We start from the raw sequence: 26,248 nt of genomic DNA, 5'->3' as shown, positions 1-26,248 counted from the left end.
AGGGCGGGTTCCCCCTGGCGGCTGGAGCACTGCCCCGGGCGTGGCCGGGCCGCCCCGTCTGGTCCCCTAGTACAAGAATCTGCATGCTTCCTCCCCTCGTCGTTTCCTTCCTCTCGGTTCCTCCCTCGCCAGCCTACCTGGAGGCAGGTAATAAAGCAGGAGGAGGGAGATGGATGGATGGGGAGGGTGGAGAGCCACGTGGTGCCATAAAGCCCAGCTAGAGAGGGCCCGTCCGGGGAGTGTCCAGCCCGCAGGAGTCGAGGCTCCGGAGGTGGCCTGCCAGCCCAGTGGGCTGGAGCGGGGGGCAGCGAGGCCCGGGGAAGGCCATGCACCGACGCGTGCCGGGACCAGGCCTCAGGGGCCTCCAGGGGGCCGAGGGCTCCTCCGAGGACTCGGGGGGCTCTCGCCCGGAGGCCGGGAGGCGTTTGGGGGTGCTGAGGGAGAAGGGCGAGGCCGAGGAGGCGGCGGGCGGCCGGAAGCGCGCTCGGCCGGTGCGCTCCAAGGCGCGGCGCATGGCGGCCAACGTGCGGGAGCGCAAGCGCATCCTGGACTACAACGAGGCGTTCAACGCGCTGCGCCGGGCGCTGCGGCACGACCTGGGCGGCAAGAGGCTCTCCAAGATCGCCACGCTGCGCAGGGCCATCCACCGCATCGCGGCGCTCTCCCTGGTGCTGCGCGCCAGCCCCGCGCCCCGCTGGCCCTGCGGGCACCTGGAGTGCCTCGGGCAGGCCGCGCGCGCCGCCGCGGGGGGCAGCGGGGAAGCGGGCTCCAGCCCCCCGCCGCCCGCGCCGCCGCCCGTCGGCCCCTTCGCGCCGCGCTGCGCCTCGTGCTCCCCGCGCACGCCCCCCGGACGGCCCCGGGCGGCGGCCGAGGCTCAGGGCGCGGCCCAGGCGTCCGCGGGAAGCTGGCGCCGGGTCCCAGCGGCTCCCTCGGCCTGGCCGCGGGCCCACCTGCGAGCGGGCCCCGGGCTGGGCTCCCAGCGCTCCTGACTGGCTCCCGGGAGCTACCGGAGGCCTGGAGGGAGGAGCCAGTGGCCACGGCTGCAAACGGGCAGACTGCCCCAAACCCCCGGGCCACAACGGAGTGGCTGAGGCCTGAGAGAGAGAGGAGGCAGCCTGGCCAGTGGGAAGGAACTCGAGCCCAGGGCCGCACTGCCCGGCACCCCTCTCGCCGCCCGGATCCCAAGCAGGGGTGGCGGCTCCAAGAAAGGTGCAGGATCCTTCCGTTTGGACTTGAACTCTTCTCTCAAAGTGATCTTTGCAGTCCTGTGCCTCTGAGTCCTGTGTTCTCTTGCTGCTCTATAGGAGAAAGGGGGCTTTTGGACAGGGGGACTTGAATGTGGGAGGGCGGGTGACCCCTGGTGTGGTCGGATGACAGTGTGCTGTCCACATCCCCTGCCTGTGCTGATACCCCAAGTCTGTGAGCTGAGAGAGCCAACAGAAGGAGCCAAATAAAAAGGAAAAAGTTGCCATCTCTGTCTGCTATAAGGTGTCCACTGGGCTTAGTGGCCCAGGGTGGCAGGAAAGCCTGAGGACTGGGAGCTCACTGCGGAATGTGGGGACCGGGCCTGATGCCTGGAGGTAGGTACCTGGGGCATTGATTCCTGGCAAGCCCCCAGGTGTGGCTGAGCACTGTGAGGAGCACTGTGGGAGAGGACATTATTTGAAGAGGGGGAGCAGCACCAAGAGACTCAAGCTGGGGTCAGCCTCACCTCTGGACGGGATACCCTGCAGAGCCGCTGTCTGCAGTGACCCACTGCCAGGGCTGCATCAGAAGCAAAGTCTGGGCTAGTCCCAGGAAAGGAAGCCTACAGCAGACCACGGACTGGGGGGTCAGTAAGTCCTGCCTGTACCCTCAGTGTGGGTGCATGGAGCTCCCAGGGAAAAGTGGTCTGGTGCAGCCAGAGCCTCTCTGATGAGGGGCAGAGGTGGAATCAAAAGATTACGGGGAAGATGCTAAGGGAATTAGGGCCTGAGGCCGAGTCTGCTGAGAAAGTGGGAGGCATGACTGGCCCTCCCAGAGAGGTCTGGAGAGCTTTGGGATCTAAGGTGAGCACTCCCGAGCTAGTGTCTGGCCCCACTCCTGCTGACCAGGCTGCTGCTGCAGTTGCTGCTGGCGGGGGTGAGAACCCAGGTGTGCCAGGGGAGGGGCTGGGGGCTCTCTGGTCTCCTTGGAGAGCTGGACACTCTCCAGCTGGGGGAAGAAAAGTTACACAACTCAGAATTGGGGGAGCATCACAGATGAAGTTGGAGCTATAGACCCCGAGATGAGTGAGAGATCCCCCAGATAGTCAAGGTGAGGCTCACTGCTGTAATTAAAGATATCTTTGCTTTCTGCAAGCAAGACACTGGCTGGCACACTCAGCACCCTGTCCCGAGCCCACAGGTATTAGGACTCCCAATTTTACAGGGCAGGTGGCTGCAGCACAGATCACAAAAAGGCTTTGACTCTGGGCAGAGGAATCATGGGATCCAATCAGGAACCAAATGTGGGAATCTGGCCCCAGGCTTGCCCACTGAGCCTTCCATCTGTGGAGAGGTGGTGCCACCGTCTGATAGTGGAAAGGAAAGAGCCAGACCTACGTGTGTTCTGCCACTTACTACGTGTGTGACCCATGGCATCACTTACCCTCTCTAAACCTCTAGTTCCTCACCACTGACACAGATGATTCCACCTCAGGGTGGCTGTGAGGGTTAACACTGGTTCATTATGTGCAGTTTCTGGCGATTAGAAGGTGTTCCATAAATTGTTACTGTTTGTATATTCTTATAAATCTTATGATAAGTTTGGACAATGCTTCTGCCTTGCTTCGGCTCCAGGTTTTTATGCCCTGGAAACATAATAAAATGACCAGTAAGTCCTGCTTTCCTAAGTTCCAGGATAGAAAGAGGTGAGAGTTCTGGCTCAGTTGCACTCTCAGCTCAGGAATGGTGAGGGTGCCCCCTGCAGGTGGAAGTGTGAGTGTGCAGCAGATGTGTGAAGTCAGAGGGGAGGATGTGAAAGTACTTCGCAGTGTCTTCATTTTCCAGCCGAGTGACCTTTGGCAAATTGCCTAAGGGCTTTGAGCCCCGGTGTTTCCCTCTGTATAATGGGCTAAAGGTGAGCATCATAGGCTGTTGTGCAGACTAAATGAGATAATGCATTTCAAGCACTTGGCATAGTGTCCGGCCCTGTGAGCGCTCAATGAGTGAAAGCTATTAAGACAAATTCTATTCACAGGTTGTTATAAAGAGAGAATGCGTGGGAAGCTGTTTTATAAATGAAAGCTGAAAACACATTAGCTATTGTCTTATCAGGACCATGTGTTCGAGTGCATTTGTGTGTGTGTGTGTGTGTGTATATACACATATATATTGTTAAGATTTTATTTATTTATTCACGAGAGACACGGAGACAGGCAGAGAAAAGCAGGCTCCTCATGGGGAGCCTGATGTGGGACTCGATCCCACCACCCCAGGATCACTTCCTGAGCCAAAGGCAGGTGCTCAAACACTGAGCCACCTAGGCTCCCCCATACTTGTGTATATTTGAGTGCTGTTAGGTGTTTTCCTAGTATTCAAAGACCTTTTTTTGTCGCAAAGGTTCTCTGACACCCACACATCACATGAGTGCTTATATAGACATGTGGACGTGTGAATGTTTGTGTGTGTATATGTGCATTTATTGACCTAACAGGTACTCCCTACCTCTCTCCCTGATGCATTAGGGTCTCCTGGGCTCGAATACCTTTAAACATGTGCCCTCCAAATTTTCTGGAACCCTTGTTTGATTTTTTTAATCTGGATCCCCAAACCATATCCATCCAAGATGACTGGCTTACTGTGAAAGAAGCTAAATTTGTGATTATTAAAGAAATGGACATTATCAACGGAGACCAGATAGGTTTGTCCAAATACAGAGAAAAATGGTTTGACAATAGGTATGAAGCAAATCTAAAGAGGAAAGTGCTAGAAAGAGAAAACATGTAGGAGAGCTGCTAAAAGTTATGGCTAAAAGATACGAAGTGTTGGGGCGCCTGGGTGACTCAGTCGGCTGAGCATCTGACTCTTGATTTTGGTCAGGTAACCATCTTGGGGTCATGGGATGCAGCTCTGAGTTCAGCAGGGAATCTGCTTGAGATTCTCTCTGCTTCTCCCACTGCCTCTCCCCCAGGTCATGCTCTCTCTCAAATAAATAAATAAATAAATCTTAAACTTATTTAAAAAAAGATTTTATTTATTTATTAATGAGAAACACACACAGAGAGAGGCAGAGACATAGGCAGAGGCAGAAGTAGGCTCCCTGCAAGGAGCCTGATGTGGGGACTTGATGGGGGATCCCAGGATCACGCCCTGAGCCTGAGGCAGACGCTCAACTGCTGAGCCACTCAGGTGTCCCAAAATAAGTCTAAAAAGAGAGAGAGAGAGAGAGAGAGATGGAAGACTGGTATATCTAAAGACAGAAATCCTCTATCTATAAGGTTGATCGCAACCATGCACTGGAATAGTGGAATAGTGCAGGAAAGAGGGGGCACAGAGAAGAATGGCAGACCCTGGTAGCAGCTTCACAGCTCACGAAGGGCTGATACACGCAGTCTTTTGGCTCCTCTTAGGAAGTCTGAACCTTCCAACCCCTCCCCTTGTATTCATTGCCTCCATCACAGGGACCAGCACCTTGTCTGTCTAGCAATGAGAGAGACACACTGGCAGAGATAGATAACAAATGTGAGACCGATGTTGTCAGGGATGGTGAGGAAAGGGCACATTTCCAGATTTCTAGTTGTCCTGTGGATCTGTTCCTTTTCTGATATAAAACAATTTGGCCAAATTGCAATTAAAGTACTCCAAGGGAGTAATCCGAAAAGGAAAAGCATATTTGCAAAGAAGGTGGTCCCAGAGGCACTGGCCCAGTGAAAGATTTGAAAGAATACCAAGGCCCAATCCTAGAGACATGGTGAAGAGCAAAGGCTGGTGTTCTAACAGAGGGAAAATCGTGAGTTAGAGGAGCAGATCACACAATGGTCTGTGCCCACTGATTATAACCATAGACAAACGTGTAGGTACATGAACGATACCCTAAGAGAATTTGGAGAGATGCAAACAGTTAGTATCTATTAGGTTCTTCACACTTGCTTTTTAAAGGTGCAAGATTTGTTTCTTTAGAGAGCCTTCCAAAGAGGGGTAGGGAAATGTTTTGAGCAAGCACAGCAAGGACAAAGTATCCCGAGTGGATCCTTTGCAGGGAGTCCACTTCACTGGATGTGAAACCTGGATGCTTGCTGATAGGAGTGGGATTACATCAAGTTTTTCTTACATTGTGTGTGTGTGTGTGTACATGCATGCTCACACGTACCACAGATACCAGAAGGCTGCAGTTGCAGGGTGAGCTAAGCCCAGGAGGGCCTCAGTGAGAAGAGGAATTGACTTCATTATTCCTGCCCCGTCAGCCCCAGAGGGTTTCCTGACACCTGTGGGGCATGGATCTGAGAGAGTTCAATTACCTCTACCCTTGGATTGGGGTCCAACTCCCCCATCCTTCTGAGGTTTGCTCCCCTGCCCATCCTACCCCCAAAGGACATCCCCACAGCATGCAGGTCCCTTTCCCCTTCACTGCTAACATCTCGCCATCTTCCTTGCTCCGAGTGCACTAAGGCTGGGGCCAGGCAGAGAGGTAGGAATTAGCGTCCATGTGGACACACCCTGGGCACTTGGTTGGTGTCTTCAGCCAGCCAGACCTTCACTGGGCCAGGGTCTGGGCAAGGAAGGGGCAGGGCATACCTGGGAATACCTTTCTTCAGCAGCCAGTGGAACAGACAGGCCAGTCCTTCTGTCTAGCTGCAGGGGCTCACAGCTCCAATCCCCCGGGGAAGGCCAGCCTCCTGAAGGTGGAGCTGCAGGAGCTCCATGCCTGCAGCTAGCCCAGCACCTTGCTGTTTTGCAGAAAACGGGCCCAGAGTTCCCAGATCTTCATGTTAAAAGTCTGGTGCTCCATTTCTATGTGAAATGGATTTTTAAAAAAGCACATATTGAGTTAACACTGTGCAGACCAAACCCACTCTGTATGCTAAGTATGCCATGGGCCTCCGTTTAAGACCCTACTTGGGGAATGCTTGGGGGGCTCAGTGGTTGAGCATGTGCCTTGGGCCAGGTCGTGATCCCAGGGTCCGGGGATCAAGTCTCGCATTGGGCTCCTTGTGAAGAGCCTGCTTCTCCCTCTGCCTATGTCTCCGCCTCTGTGAATCTCATAAATAAATGCATAAGATCTTAACAAAAGAGAGACAGAGAGAGCCTAGTTGGGAGTGGGGGAAGTGCGGAGGCGGCACCGCACACTGGAGTGGGGGCAGCTGGCTGCACCGGATTACCCGCCCTGGAGGGACCCCCGACCTGAGGCTCCTCCCTGCTCCTCCCCTTCCCCGGGCCCCAGCCCTACCTTTGGTCTTTCCCCTCATCACTACGAGGCCACTAGATGGCACTGTGAGCCCAGCATCGCCCTGTGGCCTAGTCATCCCAGGGTGGGCAGGGGTTGGGGGGGCAAGACCAGGAAGCCAGCCTGGCAGCCCCACAGCCACCAGTCACCCTGGGGGCTTCTTGGCTTTTTCTTTTCTCTTAGAGTTTTAAGTAAGTAAAAAAGACCCCTTTTTTATTTTTTTATTTTTATTTTTTTTATGATAGTCACAGAGAGAGAGAGAGAGGCAGAGACACAGGCAGAGGGGGAAGCAGGCTCCATGCACTGGGAGCCTGACGTGGGATTCGATCCCGGGACTCCAGGATCATGCCTGGGCTGAAGATGGTGCTAAACCACTGAGCCACCCGGGCTGCCTACATTCCTTTTTTTTTTTTTTTTTTAAAGATTATTTATTTATTTGAGAGAGAGAGAACACAGGGGGAGAGGCAGAGGGAGAGAATCCTCAAGCAGACTCCCTGCTGAGGATGGAGCCCAACGTGGGGCTCAACCCTAGGACCTTGAGATCATGACCCCAGCCAAGGTCAGACGATTAACCAACTGAGCCACCCAGGCGCCCCTTACATATCTTTTTGTACTAATTATTCGAAAGTGTGTTTTATAGTTAAGCACATTTCACTTTATTTTATTTTTTAAAAGATTTTTATTTATTTATTTATTCATGAGAGAAACACAGAGAGAGCTAGAGACATAGGCAGAGGGAGAAGCAGGCTCCCTACAGGGAGCCTGATGCAGGACTTGATCCCAGGACCCCAGGATCACGATCTGAGCCAAAGACAGATAGATGCTCAACCACTGAGCCACCAGGTGCCCCAGCACATTTCACTTTAGCTACGTTTCAGGTGCTCAATAGCCACGCTGGGCTAGAGGCTATGGAACCTTTGGGCCGGGCAGCTATAGGGCGCCCCCCCCAGAGGGGCCCAGGGTCAGCTTCCACATGTAATACGGAAGTGCCTAAGTCTGATACTGACTTAGAGTATAGGGGTCTCAGGGACCCAACTTCCCACCCTCTGCGGGAGATCTCCTGTTTAAAAAGGCATTAGCACATTCTCGGAAGTTCCTGGGCAAGGTAGCCCAGCTTATTCTCTTGCCCCACCCCTGGCCTGAGGGTGAAAGAGCTTCCTTAAGAACAGAGATAAGGAGGAAGTCTCTATCCCCCACCCTACCTGCTCTTCCCCACAGAGAGCAACAATCTCATTGCTTGCCCTGGAGGACAGCCTTTTGCAAACAATAATGGGTTTCCTTTATGGAGCAAAAATTCTTAATTTAGTATAGTCAGATTCACCAAACTTGAAAATTTGTGCCAAAGTTACACACTAGGGCAGCCCCGGTGGCGCAGCGGTTTAGCACCGCCTTCAGCCCAGGGAGTGATCCTGGAGACCCTGGATCGAGTCCCATGTCGGGCTCCCTGCATGGAGCCTGCTTCTCCCTCTGCCTGTGTCTCTGCCTCTCATTCTCTCTCTGTGTTTCTATGAATAAATAAATAAAATCTTTAAAAAGAAAATAACAAAGTTACACACTATTTTCAAAACTCATTAGTCTCCAGGTGCCTTTTCAGCTCCCCAGACTTCCCTTGAGCCCCTAGCATGTGGCTCTTTCCTCCCTCCACTCTGTTATCTGGTCACATTACCACCCTCCAACCCCCCACCCCCATCCCTTGTCACAGCCCTTGCTGGAAGCAGCATTTTTTTTTTTAAGATTTTATTTATTTATTCATGAGAGACATAGAGAGAGAGGCAGAGACTTAGGGAGGGAGAAGCAGGCTCCCGGGACTTGATCCCAGGGACCCCAGGATTATGACCTGAGCCAGAGGAAGACTCTCAACCACTGAACCACCCAGGTGCCCCTGGAAGCAGCATTTTTGAGGCCAGCTTGACACACAAACCAAAGCTACTTCTTTTCACTACAGTGGCTCATCTTGTGCCAAGCTGGGCCCCAAGCCCGGACAAGGGAGTGATATCTGGTTGAGATGAGTGTCCCTCCATTTCCGGCCTCAGTTTTCTCATCGGGACTATCAGAACCCCACAACCTCTGAGGTCCATCCCACCTCTACCTTCCCATCCCTGTCCTGCATGACCCTAGCTAGGGCTTTAGATTCTTTCCTGTACCCTCTCCCACCACCCACTCTGAGACACACACACATACACACACACACACACACACACAGAGTGATTCCAGGTGGTGCTTATGAAAGGAGAGAGATATTGGGGACACAAAAGAGATGAGGAGCATGGAGGAGGAGGCTGAAACAAGGGGAAGACAGGGGAGGGAATGACGGGAGACCGCAAGAATCAGAGAGGACAGGCTCACCCGGTGAGGGCTCACCAGGATCGAAGCCCTTCAGAACTGGCATCTGCCCCCAGGGAGCTCGTGAACAGAAGTGTCTTTGCTGCTCCTTGAGAGCACCCCAGAAAGGCCCTGATGGGCATGAGTTAGAACCTTCATGGAACCTTCCTCCCTAACACCCCCACACACACACCCTGAGGAGCTCAGAACCCCATTGAGGCAGGATCCTCAGGCGATGCTTAGTCCACCCTCCCCTCCTGGAGCCCGGAGCCAGGCTGTGGCCTGGACACCTCAGGGGGATGGAGGTGAGGGTGGAGGTGGGCTGCCTAGGTCCCTAGGTCTGGGGCTCAGCGTTTCCCGACAGAGGGGAAGGAGTGTGAGCCTACTCCAGCAGAAGAGAAGCGGAGGGCTCCATTTCCCAGGACAGTTGAAGACACCCCCACACTCTGTGACCCACTTTGTCTTTTTCCCCTACCTGGAGCCCCCAGCCCATTGAGGCAGGTTCTGTGGCTGCAGTGGAAGCCAGAGGCCCACCCCAGTCCCTCTGGGCTGCACTGGGCTGCGCTGGGGCAGAGGCAGTACACCGCTTGGCAGTTCTCAGGGGAGAGGGGAATTAAAAAGGAAAAGCATCTCTGAAGGGGGAGGGAGGGAGCTGTGTGTACACACATACTGGCTCCCTCCCTCCCCGACTTAGCCTGAGCCTCACCCAGGAGAGGAGCGTCTTCTCTCTGCTCTTGGAGCTGCCTCTGTTACTTCCCCGCCCATCTGTGCTGTTAGCAGCACCAGCAAAGTTGGCCTCCAACTTGAACAGAGCCCAGGGCTCCAGCTTCCCGAAGCTCCTCGGGGGCATCAGACAGGCCTCAGCCTCTGAACTCGGGCTGCCTGGAGAAGCCGACCCTGCCATCTAGCCCTGGCTTCCCTGGGTGACACTTCTGCCCCTGACCTGTAGACCCCTGGATCTGGGCTGAGGAATGGTGTGCTGAGGTCCCTCTGGAGCCGATCGTCTCAGCCTGAAGCCCCAAGCCAACATGGCCAACCCTGTGCAGCCTCAGTTTCCCTTGGCTCAGGAGCCCGGCACTGCCTTACCCCTGGACCTGCCAGAGATGGAGAAGCTCCTCACGAAGGTGGAAGGCAAGGATGACAAGCCACTGAAGCTGTCCAAGTCCCTCTCCGGGGCCCTGGACCTGGAGCAGAATGGTCATGGCCTGCCCTTCAAGGTGGCTTTTGAGGGGCGACAGGAAGCCACACTGCCATGGTCTCCCTCTCGGGCCAGCTCTAGGAGGGCATCCTCCGTTGCCACTGCCTCCTCTGCCCAGGACCAAGAAGTCCCCAAAGATTACCTCATCCTTGCCATCGCCTCCTGCTTCTGTCCCGTCTGGCCCCTCAACCTCATCCCCCTCATATTTTCTATCATGGTAAGTGCTGCTCTTTGCTCCAGGGCAGAGACTGGGCCCTGGGCTCAGGAAGCATGTTCCCCTGGAAGGCACCACTCTGCCTAGGGTGCAAAGGAGGGAGAGCTGGGGGCTGGGAGCTGGGAGGAAAATTCCCTTTCTCACCTGGCCTACTACCGCCCCCCCCCAACAGAAGAGGGGGCCAGGGACCAAAGACCTTCTGTTTGCTGCCCTCCCTCATCTCGGCTTTTTGTCATTACAGCTTGACTTTGCACACATCCCTGCTAGGGAAGGGACCCCAGGGAGCCACATGGAGCTCAACTCCACATTGCAGAGAGGCAGCCAAGTTGAAGTTGGGAGGGCTTGCCTTTTTTTTTTTTTTTTAAAGATTTTATTTATTTATTCATGAGAGACACAGAGACACAGAGAGAGAGAGAGTCAGAGACACAGGCAGATGGAGAAGCAGGCTCCATGCAGGTAGCCTGATGTGGGACTCAATCCCGGGACTCCAGGATCACGCCCTGGGCCGAAGGCAGGCACCAAACCGCTGAGCCACCCAGGGATCCCCGAGGGCTTGCCTTTTGTTGGAGGGGGGAGTGTCCCAAGGAGTCACCCTGAGTGGGGCCGTGGCTGTGTGTTAGTAGAGGTTGTGGCCAGTGTGGGCTCTCAGGACCCTGAGTTCTCAGGAGGGGAGCCAGCTGCCCCCACCCTTCACCCCAGGCCACCTGGGTGTTCTAATGGCCTTTGCCAACTCTGGTTTCCAAGAGCCAGCGTGGCTTCCTTGACGCGCACTGAGGGCCCTGGGGCCTGACTCCCCCGAGGCTGCTCCTTGGAGGGGGGCTGTTTTTGCTGGAGCCCCTGGGCCTCAGTGCTGACACTGATTTCAACATCTGTCTTTAGTCTGTCTTTTTTTTTTTTTTTTTTTTTTTAGTCTGTCTTTAGGTTAGGGGAGGTCTGGGCCGTGGATGAAAAGTGTGTGTCAGAGGGCATGGCTGGCCTTGCCAAGGAGGAGCATGTGGGCTAGTCTTCGCTTCTCACACACTTGTCCTTAGGGTTCTGAGTAAACTTAGGTTGTCCCCAAACCAAGCCATTTGATTAGAGCTACTTACAGAAGATCCACAGCAAACATTGGTAGATGTTGGCGAGTGACTTTTGAGGTCCAGGAAGAGGGGGGACGGAAAGGGTGGTGAGAGAGACACGGGGCAGGCACTGGCTTTCAGAATGCAAACAGAAAACAGGAGTAGTAAAGCACTGGCCCCACGCTGATCAGGGCTGGGGGACAGGGCAGGGAGATGCTGTCTGCTTCCCTGTGGAGGGACTCCCTGCTGAGTCATCTGTCACTGAGTCCTTGAGAGCTGTGGTCACTCCTGCTGCTCCTGGGCTGTCTTCTGAGAAAGCCCCTGACCCCTCAGACACCTCCTTCCGCCTTGCTAAGGCCCAGTGTCCATCCAGGGATGCCTTCCCTGACCCCCTGGCAGATCTAGCACAAGATCCAGGGCTGAGTGGGACCCGACAGTGGGGGGGGGGTGTCTTTGAGGAGCTTCCTGTACCTTTCTGCACTTAGGGGCTGCTGGGGCAGAACCAGGTCTCAGAGGTGCAGCCAGGGGCTCTGGGCAGGGCCACCCTCTTGGTTATAGGGAGAAGCCCCAGAAGGGGAGACAAGCTTTGGTGAGGAAACCTTACAAGGGCCCAGGAGAAAACAGGTTGTTGGAATCCATCTCTTTGTGGGGGTGACAGGGTGCAGGCTGGGAAGACATTGTCAAATGCCCCTGAGTCCAAGACTGTGAGACCACTGAAGCCACCCCCAGGACATTTGTACATCCTCCTCAGGTTCCTGAGTCCATTCTGAAGGTCACTGGGCCAGAGGCAGGGAATATGGTGCTAAACCAGAACCAATTCCCAGGAGCCTCCAGTCTAGTGGAGAGAAACTTGTAAACAGATCCTGTAACATACTGCAAGAAGTGCTCATGCTAGATGGAACCACGAGGTATCATGGGGCTTCGGGCAAGTGACTCAAATCTCTCTTCTCAGTTTTCCCATCTGCAAAATGGGTGTCACACAACACTTACATTAGAGAGCTGTGTGAGGGTGAAGTGAGATGAGCTGCACAAAGTGCTTAAGTACAATACCCAACACACAGCAAGTGCTCTTACATGGTAGCAATAATTAAGTGGAACCTGAGTGTCTCCCTGGCCAGGCATGGGATGCCATCATGGGTTTTTTGGGTTTTCTCGGAGCTTTGAAATATAATACACATATCATACAATTCACCTGTTCAAAGTGTACAATTCAGAGATTTTTAGTATGTTCACAGATAAATGCAATCATAACCACAGTCAGTTTTAGGACATTTTTCTCACCTCCAAAAAAGCTCCATGCCTTTTTTTATCACCCCATCTCTCCCATGAGCCCCCTCAAATCTAACAAACCACTTATCTTTCTGTGTCTATGGATTTGCCTCTTCTGGACATTTCATATCAGTGGAATCCTACAGCATGTGGTCCTTTGGGTGTGGCTGCAAGCTTCAGCTGGGCTGTGGCATATGTATCACACGGTTTGGAGCCAGAGAGAGGTGTGGTCAGATTTCCATTTTGGTAAAGCTGGCTGGTACAGGGTAAGAGGGGTGGAAGGGGTCCCTCTGAGCCTGGCAGTAGGGAGAAGGAAACTTTGCAGGAGCACAGGTGAGAGATGAAGAAGCCTGGACCAGGGCATAGTGAGAGGCAAAAAGGATTCCTGGAAACCTTCTAAGAGTTGTTAACATTTATTCAGTTGACCATTCACTTGACTGGCAAGTTGCTTGTATGGAGACAACTAAGTAGTAGAGAATGATTGAGCCCCCCATGAATGACTATGCCCCCTTTACCAATGAGGAGTCATGCTAGGCATTTGGGAAGATGGAGGACACGGTCTATTTGACATGGTGGAAGGATGCAAGAGTATGGTGATGGAGAGAGGTAGGCAGGGACCTGCTCTTGGGATTTAAGTTTTATCCTAGTGGCTCTGGGGAGCCCCTGAAAAATTTTAAGCAGAGGCATGATGTGGTCTGTTCACATTTTAAAACTAACACCCAGGGATCCCTGGGTGGCACAGCGGTTTGGCGCCTGCCTTTGGCCCAGGGCGCGATCCTGGAGACCCGGGATCGAATCCCACGTCGGGTTCCCGGTGCATGGAGCCTGCTTCTCCCTCTGCCTGTGTCTCTGCCTCTCTCTCTCTCTGTGACTATCATAAATAAATAAAAACTTAAAAAAAAAATTTAAAACTAACACCCAACTGCACTGGGAAATGAGCTTGAGCAGGCAGGACTGGGGGGAGGGAGACCCTGTAGGACACTCTTGAGTTAGTCCAGATGGGATGATGAAGGCATGGGCCGAGCAGTGGCTTAGGAAGGAGGGCACCGATGAGAGAATTGGAGAAGAGAAAGCAGTGGCAATTATTTCACACTCTTGGTTATCTCACTCCAAGGGAAGGGGACAGGAAAGAGTTTTGAAAAGAAGATTCCAGGGGTGGAAGGTAAACTAGAAGAGAGGGAGAGACACCCAGGGAGGAGCAAGTTTGAGAGGAGGAGGAATGGTCCAATGCAGTGGAGAGGTCAGGCCCAATACAGATGTGAGTGTCCAGTGGCTGGGCCACTTACAGACCCCTGGGGACCCTGGTGACGGAGAGGGTGAGGCAAGAAGGAGAGGTGACTGAGGAGGTTCATGGAGGGTGCAGAAGTGGGATCCCAAAGAGGGACCCCGTCTCTGGGAGCCTGCAGGAAAGGCCATGAGGGCAGCAGCAGATAGAAATGCTCAAGTGAAAAGGAGCTGGCTCATGCTGTATGGGCTCCATGCCACCAGGGGCACACACAAGGACGTTTGCTGAGAAAAAGGGCCCGGTGACAGGGGATGACAAGAGAGGTGACAAGGGACAGAGAGGTCAACGACCTAAGGGCCTTGCTGAGGCTGGACATCAGGATCCTGAGTGGTCAACAGCCTGCGCGGTGGTGCATTTTTTTTCTCCAGCTTTTTGGGTATAGAGTCACACATGGGACATTGGATCCATCCAAGGCTGGGGATGGCAGGGTTGCCATGAAGGCAGACCAAGTGTCACAGAATGATGCTGGCGAGGATGGCAAATGTGGGACAGAAGGATCAGGCTGGGCTGGAGGGAATGAGGCTAGAAAGGTGGTGATGACTTTGGAGGAGAGGGCGGGGTAACAGGTAGAGGCTCAAAGAAGTCCAAGAGCAGGTGCTGTGAGAGAGAGGGCATGAGAGAGGTTCTGGGGGCTGATATTTCAAAGCAGGGCCATATGGGGTGGCAGCGAGGTGGAGTAGAGCTGTGGAAATGAATTTCCAAAGAGAACTGTGAGAAACCAGAAAGAAGGAGCCTGGGGGAGCCCTGTGTTGAGGGATATCACTTGCTAAATGTCGGGCACAGGTCCACATTTTTTACATACATTATCTCATTTAATCCAGGCTATAACCATATGAGGTCCAGGTATTGGTATTATTTTCCCTTTTATAGCTGAGAAAGCTGAAGCAGAGCTGTGGAGTAACCTGCTGGGATTGAGGAACCCAGGATTAGATGGCTGGAGCCAGAGCCCCTGTTCTACCCAGGACACTAGCCCACCTCGTGGGAATTGGGGGAGCCTGGCCAGGATGGGGTGTTATTGGGTGTGCCCACCATTGTCTCCCTTCTTTTGGGAGCCAGCTAGTTCACAGGACCCTCCCAGTCCCCAGGAAGGAAGGGGTCAGTTATTCATGGAGCCATGAGACGTGGCCCCACCCAAGCAGGGGTGAAGGAGGGACAGAGAGTACAGATAGTAAGTCTCCTGTGCTGGTATCTCTAGGTCCTGGGGACAGACTCCAGAACTCCTTACCTGAGTCCCACTCTAGTTACCAAGTAAAGCCCTTGACCCCAGCGGGGAAGGAGACCCACAGCCCTGATGGCCTTTCCTGAGCTTAGAGTCTGCAGAGCATGCCCTACTATGAGGCCGACAGTCTGGCTAATTGTTCTCATTTACCACATGAGGTGACAGAGACACTTGAGCAGTGCCTTGCCCATGGTCACACAACTGGTAAGAGGCATGTCCGCTGGATGCTGAATCTTTCTCCATGCCCCTGCCCTGCATCTACCTCTGGGGACAAAGATGGTGTATCCCTCCCAGGAAAGCCAGACCTTTGGGGGCATTTGTGCAGGGATGATGTGATGATCCACTTCCTTCCCTCTTTCTCTCCACGCTCCCCCTCAACATGTCATCCCTCTCCACCCCTACTGACTCTATCAGTGGGAGACTAGTGGACCAGCAGGGTCCTTTCCACTGTGGCTGTAACAACAGGATCCCAGGTATTCAGACCTAACCCTGCAGCCTCCCGTGAGCCTCCTGAGGTGGCCAGGACTGGCTTCATCTGTTTTTCTCCTGGGTCAGGCTGACAGATGACCATGTTCCTCCTCAGGGCCAGCAACAGGGGGACCTGAACCCCAGGCAGTTGGGCCTTCAGTTGACAGCAGTGCTTAAACAAGCATCAGACAGACCTGGCTGTGCATCCCAGCTCTGGGCATTAAAAGCCGCGTGACAGCTTGGGGGACCGTGTCTAAATCCCTCAACTTCCTTCCTTCTGTAGCCTCAGTTCTCTCATCTATTAAACAGGTTTAATAAGACTGTCTACCCCATAAATCTGTTGGGAGGATTAACTGGGTTAATATGTGAAAACACCTACCACAGAGCCTGGCACATAGTAAATGCTTAATAAATGGCAGTGGTTACTGTTATTAATACTAAATGAAATTTGTAATGTCAGAGGAAAGGGCAAATCCCTAGTGGGCAAGCAATTCTGACTTGAGCCAGTTTGGGGGATACTGGAGTGTCAGCCCTCGTGACGCCGTCTGGGAGAGGGGCAGCCCTGTCCATGGTTTTGTTGGAAGCCTCTGATCAACCACTTTTCTGTCAATTCCTCTTACCACATGTGGGAAGCATGAAAGAGGTCCAGAGTGGTTCAATATTCCCTTTCTCAGGCATTCTGGATGACCTGGTTATTTAACTGACCAGTTGTAGACTCCCTTTCATTGCATTCACTCCCTTTCATGCATTCATGCATTCACCCAGCAAGAGTGCTGAGCCCCAACCAGTACTGAGGGTCAGCTGGCACAGACATATGGCTTAAAGTATTGAAAATATTGACATACTTCTGAATGGTTGGCAAACAGTTGCTGTCTCAAGGTCCTAACCATCTCCAACCACTCCCACTCCCACCCCCCATGGGAGCTGACTGGAGTCCTTCCCCAGGAGCCCCCACCCCACCCCATGCCTCTCCACTCTCCAGCAACTGAAGTTAACCCTGTAGTTAGAGCATTCCAGAAAGAATTGCACTGTTGTACAGAGAGGGATGCGAAAGGGGGCATGGGGAAGCACATCCCTTAGCTTTGACCTGCCAGGAGTTTCTTGATCTCTGTGGAAGAACAAATAGCTGGTCAGCGATCGATCAGCTGATCACATCTTGTCAGTCCTCCTCAGACCTGCCGGGGCTTGGCCTGAGCCTCATGAGTGGAGGAAGCTCATTCCTGATAGGTTCGGCAGCCACCCTCCTCTGGCGGTTTCAGCTACGCACCCCCCCGCCCCCCCCCCCCCCCCCGCAGCTCTCCCCAACACTTCCCCTACCCCATCTGCTTCCCTCCCCACCCCCTACCAGCTCTCAGGCTTTTTTCAGTGTCTTTCCTCACTGATCTATTAACCTGAATTCATTTTCTCCCTTACCATTCCCACAGCCGTTGCAATCACAAATGATCTATTAATTCACTGTCATTACAACCATTACTGCAATTATTATTGTGCCTTCAACTTGAGCCATTTGGTATAAAGGGGAGAGGATGTCATTAAGTGGGGTTTGATATGCAGCTGGTAAGTCACTCATAAAAAGTAATGAAGGATCTTCTTCCATTCCTGGAGTCAAGGGATGAATTTTTCATTTGGGAACTAATGGAAGGACTTCAGAAATGAGTGCCAGCTAGTGGTAAGGAACTTCTATATATAAAAGTAGGGCTCTCCTCTTCAAGGCAGCTATTCCCTCCATTTTACAGATCAGAAAACTAAGATTTACAGAATAGTCGTGAGGCTTACGTTGCACAACATATGACAGCGTATGATCCAACAATGGCTTATCTGGCCATTCCCAGTGCATGTCCCTGAACACTGTCTCTCAGGCTCAAAGGAACATGCATGAGAGGGATGCACAGGCTGATGGCTCTGTGGATAATGAAGAGCAATTGAGTTTAGAGTGAAAAATTCATTTCTCCCTCCTGCTTCCCCTTCCCACCTCTTATACCCAAGCAACCACACACACGCGCCTCCACGGGTCCTGAATCATTGCCAAATGCACAAAGATTTCTCTGGCAAGTGAGGAGCAGGACTCATCCCAAATCCTGTGCCCCTTCCCGCTGCATGCCACGCTTACAGCTGAGAATGAGTCTCTTGGTAATGATTCAAAGTAGCTTCAGAATTTCTTTTTTCTTTTTCTTTTTCTTTTTTTTTTTTTTTTAAAGATTTTGTTTAGAGACACAGGCAGAGGGAGAAGCAGGCTCCCTACAGGAAGCCCCACATGGGACTCAATCCTGGGTCTCCAGGATCACACCCTGGGCTGCAGGCGGTGCCAAACCGCTGCGCCACCGGGGCTGCCCAGCCCCAGAATTTCTAAGGCCAAACTTCCTGGAAATTCCTGAAGCATTTCTGTATGTTGCCCCCTCTTCCTCCCAAGAGGGAAGAAGGTGTTGCCTTGATGTTGAAGTCCTTCGTGCAGTGACCTGGGCTGGCCATGCAGAGAGCTGGAGGTGGCGTGAGTTACAAAACCCAGATAACAGATATCTTTCCTGTGGGACCTGTTGCCTTTATTTTATTCATGAATCTTCTATTAACTTGGAGCATTCCGCTGGCTAAGTTCAGTAGTTGGAAAACAGACTCTTCTCTCATTCTTTTTCTCTTCTTTTATCCTTTACTTCCTCAAATGCTTACTGAATGTCTCTTAGGGCCAGTCCCTAGGTTACATAAGAGGGACACCAAGATTGAGGCTGCTCGGTCCCTGCCTTCAAGTCTAGGGTAAGAGATTGACATGAAAACTAATGATACAAGATGGGAAGGGAGGAAGAGAGCATGGTGTAAGATGCTATGGGAGCCCCAAAGAGGGGCTGATTGATTGCTTTTGGGCACCAAGGAAAGTTTTACTGGAGGTGATTCTTGAAGGGTGAGGCTGGTGCAGTCTCCAGATGAAACATATTGCAGGAGTGGATAGGGCAGTGGAAACAGCTGGAGATGTAGGGGCAGACTTGAGGGACGTTAGAAAGGTCAAGAATTCATACCTGGTGATATTTGAGGATGAGGAGAGACAGAGAAAAGCCACTCATCCAGGGTCATGGAGCTAGGAGAGCTGTAGAGGGTGGGGACAGGCACGCAGGAAGTCTAATTTCAAAACCTGTGCTCCCCTCCAGGCTGCCCTTGCCTTGTAGGGGGCTGGGAGGCTGCACCTGCTTGCCAGGTTTAGGTGGGCTTGTGAGTCTCAGGATGGACTGTTGCCTGAGCCCCCGCCCATGCCCCCTCCTCAAACCAGCCCCACCTCCTCTTAAACCTCTTGCTGGATGACACTTGTCCATTGTCACTGGGCACCCTGAGGTCCAGAGGCATGAACACTCACAACATTCTGACCAGACCCTCCTACAGACCTATTGAAGTGTGAGACCACCAGTATCCACATTTGTCCTGTCTCCAAGACAGCGGTGCTCTCCTCTGCTGGCTGTGCTCAAGTCTAAATCTCTCTGTTACCCTGAGTTCAGGACACTGGGGTTCAGAACTCAGGAATACTCAGGACATTGGGGCACCAATCACCTCTGGGTCTTTTCATCTTCTCCCTCTGACTGGATCTTTCTCTCTCCTGTTTTGATGAAATCCTCTATTTGTCTTACTCAGTTGTAGGACGCCCAGTACCTGCAAGACAGAATCCAGATTCCATTTTGTGATAGTCAGGGTCCTTGCTGACCTGGCCTCTCTTCTCTGCTCCAGTTGCTTCTCTCACACCTGCGTGGTGCTCTGTGCTCCAGCCTCTCATTTGTAAAATAGTCTAATAATACTCCCTAACTCATAGGAGTGTTAGGTGCTCTAATGCTCTGCTGGATGACAAGGACTTAACATGGTTCTCGGTACAAGGTAGATGTTTGAATAATGATAGGGATTGTTATTCTGGTGGAGGTGGAGGAGCCTTGGTGGGCTTCACAGAGGGGGTGGCATTGGGGCAGCCATTGAAGGATGGAGACGATATGGACCAGTGGTTGAAAAGGTGGGAATGCTGGCAGGAGAGAGAGCACCGGCAAAGGCATGTGAGAGTTGGTGCTCAGACCTGGAGCAATTCAGATTGGCTGGGTCCTGAGGTTGTGGAAAGGAAGAATAGAGGATAAAATCTGGAAGTGCAACATTAACCTGGGTTTGGACTTTGTTCTGTGAACAGTGGAGAAGCCATGGAAGATGCTGGGCAGGGTCACTGGCTAAGTCACCATCTTCTTAAACTTGTGCATCAGCTTCCAACTCTCCACTTCCTCTCTCTCTTTTTAAAGATTTTATTCATTAATTCATGACACACACACACACACACACACACACACACACACAGAGAGAGAGAGAGAGAGAGAGAGAGAGAGAGGGGCAGGGACACAAGCAGAGGGAGAAGCAGGCTCCACGCAAGGAGCCCGATGTGGGACCCAATCCTGGGACCCCAGGATCACGCCCTGGGCCGAAGGCAGGCGCTAAACTGCTGAGCCACCCAGGGATCTCCTCCACCTCCTCTCTGATCCCACCCTACGACCACATGCCAGGGGTCTAGCACAGGGTCTGGCATAAATCTCTGTGGAGGGGAATGGTCGTGTGGGGAGTGGCACGGAGAGGAAGAGAGTGTAGAGCTGGGGATGGATCTTCAGGAGGCCATTGTGCTGGCTTGGGTGGGAAGTGAAACCGGACCCAGGGCAGGTGCAAGGCAGCCAGAGAAGACTGCAGTGGAATTGACCAGGAGAGGAAACCTCTTGGTAGGATGGATGGGACAGGCATTGTGACCAACTGGGATGATGGACTCCAGGCTGTGGCCAATAATTGGACAGAGGAGCACAAGGCCAGGAGCAGATCTGAGGCAGAGCAAGTCTGATGTCAAACACTGTGGCAGGCAGGTGGTACCGTCCTGGAAGGAGCTTGAACAGGGAGCCATGGTGTGGGGTGGGAGATTGGTTAGGTTTCTGAGAGGAGAAAAAGACAGGACCTGGGGGAGGGAGGGCACCCTCATGAAGAGAACAGAGAGGGGAGGGGTATCTTTGCTGAACTTCAGCTTCTTTAAAAGTGGGCAACATTGCCAAGTTCATGGGGTGTTCTGAGCCTAAATGAGATTCAGGTGTAGTCCTTAGCAACCTGCCTGGTGCAAAGTAAGGTCTCAAGACATCATCACCACCACCACCACCATCATCAAAGGACTCAACTGTATTTCCTGCTGAACTCAGGAGCCTCAGATATTTGGATAATAAAGTAACCAAATAAGTGGCCTAATACCTTGAAAGCAGTCACACCTCTAGTGGACTCCTGCTTGTATCTGTTCTTTCTAGAAGTCCAGGAAGCCTCAGAGACTTCTAGAGCTGGAGGAGTCTGGAAGTCACAGGCCAGCCTTGGTCAGCAGGCTGATTCTTAAACCATCATGGATGGGGTGTGGGGCCTCCATGGATACACTTGGGACACACCTCCTACTGAGCCCCTGTAGGACCTCCCAAGAGCTGGCCATCCCCACACCACCCACCTGCTTTCACTAAATTAAATAAGGCTGAGAAAAACCAAACTCACTGAGAAAGAGTGAGGTATCAAATGGACCCCTGTGAAGCCAAGCATGGCCTCCCCCAAGCCCCAGCCTCTCCAATTCAAACCCAAGATGCCTGCCTTTCTGGTATGATTTGGGAAGTCAGCTTAGTTGAGGAAGCTCGTGGTTTCTGGGTGCGAAATAGGAAGAGGGAGGATCAATGATATTTTTTCCTGTTGTGGAAGACAGGGTCATAGAGGAGCAGAGGCAGGCCCTCGGGCTACAGAAAAAGCCATAGGGCTTTGTTAGGGTGGCCATAGCAGTGAGCCTTGGGCAGGGCTCTAGAGGGGGGGCTTACCTGTCCTGCCAGCTCAGCATGGCCTGGACCTGGCCCACCCTCCCAGACTCTCGGTCCCTACTATGCCACCTGCCACTGTGACTGTGACTCAGCACTGCTCTGGGAGGAAGTGCCCTGCACTGCTTGGTTCTGTTTCCAGTGAGGGGTGGGCTCCGTTGGGGGTTCCCACAAGAGATGTGAGCCACTTGAGCAGGAGAAGCCTGCTTCCTGTCCTCAGGATAGGTGCTGGAATGTGGGCTGCAATGGAGGCTGGGTGGGTTCTGGAGGCCCAGGCCAGGGGCCCCCCCACAGGTCTGCTGGGAACAGCTTTCCTGAGGTCTCTGCCACCCTCTCTTTGCAGTCCCGAAGTAGCGTGCAACAGGGGGACCTGGATGGGGCTCGGAGGCTGGGTCGCCTGGCCCGGCTGCTCAGCATCACCTTCATCATCATGGGAATCATTATCATCATCGTGGCCATGACCGTCAACTTCACAGGTGAGGCCCCGTCACAGGGAGCCAAGCAAGCCAGCTTGCTCGGGACTACGGAAGGGTGCAGCCCAGCTCCCTGGGGAGGGGGCAGTGGGAATGAGGTAAGAGCACATGGGGGACATAGACCGATCGTCTCTCAGAAGTGACCCTATCCCCGGTGGTGCCCAGCTGAATGAGACTGGCTTCTGACTTGCCTTTCACCCGGGTCATTAGGAAAGGGTATGGGAAAAGCACAGGCCTGGGAGTCAGAGGCGGCCAGCTCCAGTCTCAGCTCTGAGGGACTTGGGCTGGTGTCGTGTCTGGCTGAGCCTTGTGAGCATCACCCAAGATCATGGATGTGATGCTGCTTGGTGAATGGTGGGCCCGCCCTGGAAGCATTCCTGTTGCGATGGCCAGCACATACTGGGAATAAACAATGCATGTGGTGGAAGTCTGGGGGGAACACTCTGTGAGCCCCCAGAGTTGGCCCAGGGAAATTTTTTTTTTCTTTATTTTATTTTTATTTATTTATGATAGTCACAGAGAGAGAGAGGCACAGAGACACAGGCAGAGGGAGAAGCAGGCTCCATGCACCGGGAGCCCAATGTGGGATTCGATCCCGGATCTCCAGGATCGTGCCCTGGGCCAAAGGCAGGCACCAAACCGCTGAGCCACCCAGGGATCCCTGGCCCAGGGAAATTAACCAAGTGAGGGCACCATTTTGAAAGGTGACCCTCAGCTGCTCAATGGGCCAGCACAGCTTTGAGTGTCTGGGCTGTGCAGGGCAGCGTTGTCACATGCTCGTCTTGGGAAGCCCCCAACCATCTCTGCCTCTTGCAGGGAACAGCCTAAGCTTTTCCCCTAAAGACTTGGCTACTCCAGATGCGCCATGTGGACCAGCAGCAGTGGCTGCTGACACCAGGAGTGTGTCAGAAACGCAAAGTCTCAGGCCCCAGCCCAAACCCACTGCATTTCAGCTAAGGGTCTGCATTTCAGTAAGATTTCCAGTCCAGTCATTAAAGGAGGCACTGATTTAGAACAGGAGGGTTCAACCTGGGGCAGAAAGCCTGAGATTCGGCGGTGGGGTCATGGGCAGCCCTGGCCACTTTGGAGAGGGAAGAGTTCAGTTTGTGTTCAGCCTGCTTGGGTTTCAAATCCACGTCCTCCACTGTCCAAGTGTTTGAAATGAAGCACGTTCTATGCTGTCTGTGGGGCTGGCGGCCGCACAGGAACATGAGGGGCAGGGGCCTGCTGGTGTGAGCATTAGCTGGGGAGCCCCCTGTGCACCTCAGCCTCCTTTGTCCTGTGGCTGCTTATCACGTTTGCCATGACTTTTTTGACGGCAAAGGATGAGTATTGAACTCAAACTGGCAAAGGGAATTGTTTGAAAAACTCAGGCCTCGATGGTTCTATGTTTGGGGGTCCTCTGGCGCTGTGAACTGACAGCTGAGGCTGCAGGTGGGAGTTTAGACACCCCAGTCAGAGGACCCTGTTGCCTCTTCCCATTAGGAAACAAAACCCCAAATCCTCCAGGCAAGGACTTGAACGCCTGTTCTGAGCTCTCTTCTGCCGTGACTGTTCTCTTTACAGTTCCAAAGAAATAAAACCAACCGGGGCACTGCGCTGGTGGAGGCAGCCCTGGCCGGCTGGAGGCCTCCAAACTCACACACCCCACCTCCCGCGGGAGCACAGGACAGTGACGTCCCTGAGCCCCCAAAGCACGAACTTGGAGGGAAGCCCCCAGGTCTCCCCACTGTCAGCCCACATTAGATGCAAAAAGCAAGAAGAACGAATAATGTGGTTTAATCTGATGGACACGGCCCGGTGTTTGGCCTCGGTGTACTGGCTTGTTTCTTATCCCTACGATCTCCTGACTCACCAAGCAGCACATATTGCCTGTCGGAAGGGGAACCAGCTCCGCGGAGGAGATGCAGAGGAGAAACAGCACATTCCCTGTGTGTCTGATGAGCAGGAGCCAGGACGTGGGACTTTCTCTTTTGTATTTTTGTGGGCGGGGTGGGGGGTGCCCGGGTGTAAAAAAGATTATTTGCATGCCTTGTGCCACATGCTTGCTTCGATCCCAGCTCAGAGGCTCAGCTGCCGCCCAGCACACACCCTGGGACCTCCTTGGGCACCCAAGATGTGCAGGTGCCTGGAGAGAGGTGACGGGCCCCCTGCATCACAGGGCGGAGGTACCAGAAGGAATGCTGGTGAAGACAGGACTAGGAACTGCACCTCTTCTCTAGCTTTTCAATTTCAGGATCATCTCTGCTGAGAGCTCCGGTCCCAACACGTCTCCCCGGATGACCCAGCCTGCCTCTTGCTCCCTCCCTACCTGTGCCGTTGCCTGGGGTCTGACCCCAGACCTGCTCAGCCCATGAGGAGCCCAGACCTGAGCTTGCCTCCTGCGATGGCCTCCCTGATGGTCTAGGGTACAAACTTGGGACCCCATGCAGAGTAGTTCCCAGCCCAGAAGCCCCTGATGCTCTGTGCTTTACCCTGTGTCCCTGGCCATCCACAGACTACAAAGGCTTTCCCTAGAGGGGGTTTTGGGAACACCTTTGGTGGGGGACTTCCCATGGGCTCCCAGGCTATTAGCAGGGAATGGGTTGGAGGGTTTGATGAAGGTTTAGTGTTGATTTGGTCTAGAGAGTTCTAAGATGGAGGGAAGGGCCTGGCTGTAGGGGCCAGTCTGGGAGAGTGGGAGGCCCTGGGCTTGGGAATACACTCATGTGCCGGGAGACAGGGAGTGACACTATGGCTTCTGTGTCAGGACCTAAGTTGACAACTGAAAGGACTGAACAGGGTCCTTTGACCTCCTGCCTGGTTTCTTGCCCTGGGATTCTCCCCAGACTTCTACTGGCACAGGCTCTGCCCACAGGGGCTTCTCCTAGGCCCACCTACCTTGCTGGCTTCAGCTCCCAGGCCCTGCCCAGTAGCCGGTGGGCGTTATGGCCCCTGATGGGAGGGCCTGTTCCCAGCCACAGCCAGACTAGCCCCAGGCTGGCAGACATGGTTTCCCCTGCACCCATTCAGAGCCCTCGTGCCTTCTCTCAGGTCCCCTGCCTGTCTCCCCGACGCTCCTCAGAGCTCCTGGGAGGGAGCCTGTTAGCACAGAGGCTCTGTCTACCAGGAGGAGTCCCAAGAGCAGCTCTGAACTTTCTAGAAGGGCCTTGGTGGCAGGGGAGGGATGCAGGGCCCAGGGGCACTGGGCGGATCCCTCTGGGGCCCAGCATTCCTGTTCCAGCGTCAGTTCCTCAGTTCCTCCCCTGGGGAGCAAACTCCGGAAGGAGGGGCTGGCTTTGCTTTACAGGACCTCTGAGGCCCAAATAGAGATGCCTCTGTTGGGGGAGGGAGAGAGGGAGCCCAGAGTATTTGTGTCACTTGCCAAGTCAGGTTGGGCCAGGAGCTGTCATGACATCTGTGGAACTGGCCGCTCATGAGTTGGTGGTCTCCTGGCAAGCCCTGGGGACCACAGCTTCAGCACCCCAGGGGGAAGAGAGAGGGTGACTAGCTGGTTTAGGCATGGTCCTGTCCGGAAAATGATGGCCAAGGCGGGGCTGGTGCTGTGACTGGCGTACACACCCAGACCTGCCCTGGATCTGCACAGGCACACACTTGTCCACACTCAAAGCCCAGAAAAGAGAAGCCACTGGCAGACAGCCACAGGACAGCGGGGGCGTCCTTCCGTTCAGGAGAGGACAACTTGGGAAACTTGTAGTTGTACCAAGGACGGAGCTCAGAGGCTCTGAGCATTGTGGAGGCAGAGGCCCCTGGAGTCTGATCCCTCTGGCCAGAGGACCAGGAACCCTGCAGAGAGACTGGGGGGGAGGGTCCCCTGACGCCTCCACCCACAGGCAGCCTGGCACCCCGAGGCCTCACCCCTTGCTGTCCCTGCTCCACTGGAGGTCCAGCCGCTGGCCACATGAACCCTCCAGCTTGGGGCGCTGACGCAGCCTCTCCCTGTGTCCCAGGGGGAGAACTACCCCCACCGCCACCCGGCAGGTGGCCCCTCTGTATCGCTTGGCTTGGGAAGAAATAAAGCTGAAAGTAAACATGCACCACGGGCCTGTGTCTTTGTGCCGCCAGGGCCAAGGGGGTCCAAACCACGGGGGCACGAGCGGAATTCACTCAGCCTGTGGGTTCCAGGGTTCCAGGGCTGGGGCTGGGAGCTGGGCAAGGGGAAACACTGGGACTGGGCAAGGGAAACACTGGGAGCTGGGCAAGGGCACACTCAAGGTGGTCCCCTGGGCAAGTCTGTCCTCCCTGGGCCTCAGTTTCCCTAATGAGGAATGCCAGTCCCATCCTTCCTCAGCTGTTCTTTCTGCATCTGGACAAAGACCTCAGGAGCAGAGAGTAGAGAGCAGGAAACCGCCACCTGCTGACAGCCCGGCACCTGCTGGGCACTTCATGTACATGGGTAAATCCTAGGGGCTACGAGTGTCATCCCCTGGTTCAGATTGGTAAACTGAGGCGCCAAGATGGTCGGGGACCTGTGCCAGGTCACACCATGCCTGGCACATAGGAGGTGCTGAATAA

General features: G+C 53.8%; 2 protein-coding genes across 3 annotated transcripts; both read left to right on the top strand.

Annotated features, from left to right (window-relative positions):
• On the top strand, nucleotides 1-1,471 carry BHLHA9 (basic helix-loop-helix family member a9). Its single transcript, XM_025474978.3, has one exon. The coding sequence runs from the start codon at nucleotides 327-329 to the stop codon at nucleotides 987-989; it is 663 nt and encodes a 220-aa protein (XP_025330763.1). The 5' UTR covers nucleotides 1-326; the 3' UTR covers nucleotides 990-1,471.
• A 7,848-nt stretch (nucleotides 1,472-9,319) lies between these two features.
• On the top strand, nucleotides 9,320-25,770 carry TRARG1 (trafficking regulator of GLUT4 (SLC2A4) 1). 2 transcript variants are annotated; one of them, XM_025476222.3, is made up of 3 exons: nucleotides 9,320-10,142; nucleotides 21,604-21,831; nucleotides 23,300-25,770. In XM_025476222.3, exons 1-3 carry the CDS (start codon nucleotides 9,756-9,758, stop codon nucleotides 23,477-23,479), a joined length of 795 nt encoding a protein of 264 aa, XP_025332007.2. In that variant the 5' UTR covers nucleotides 9,320-9,755; the 3' UTR covers nucleotides 23,480-25,770. The 2 variants fall into 2 exon arrangements, with proteins under 2 accessions (XP_025332007.2, XP_025332008.1); XM_025476223.3 differs by having other exon boundaries at nucleotides 9,323-10,142; nucleotides 21,604-21,736.
• Nucleotides 25,771-26,248: the final 478 nt, after the last annotated feature.

This window comes from Canis lupus, chromosome 9, assembly GCF_003254725.2.
Source record: "Canis lupus dingo isolate Sandy chromosome 9, ASM325472v2, whole genome shotgun sequence".
Lineage (NCBI taxonomy): Eukaryota > Metazoa > Chordata > Mammalia > Carnivora > Canidae > Canis > Canis lupus.
Note: the sequence above shows the minus strand (reverse complement) of the source record. Positions and strands in the feature narration are given on the sequence as shown.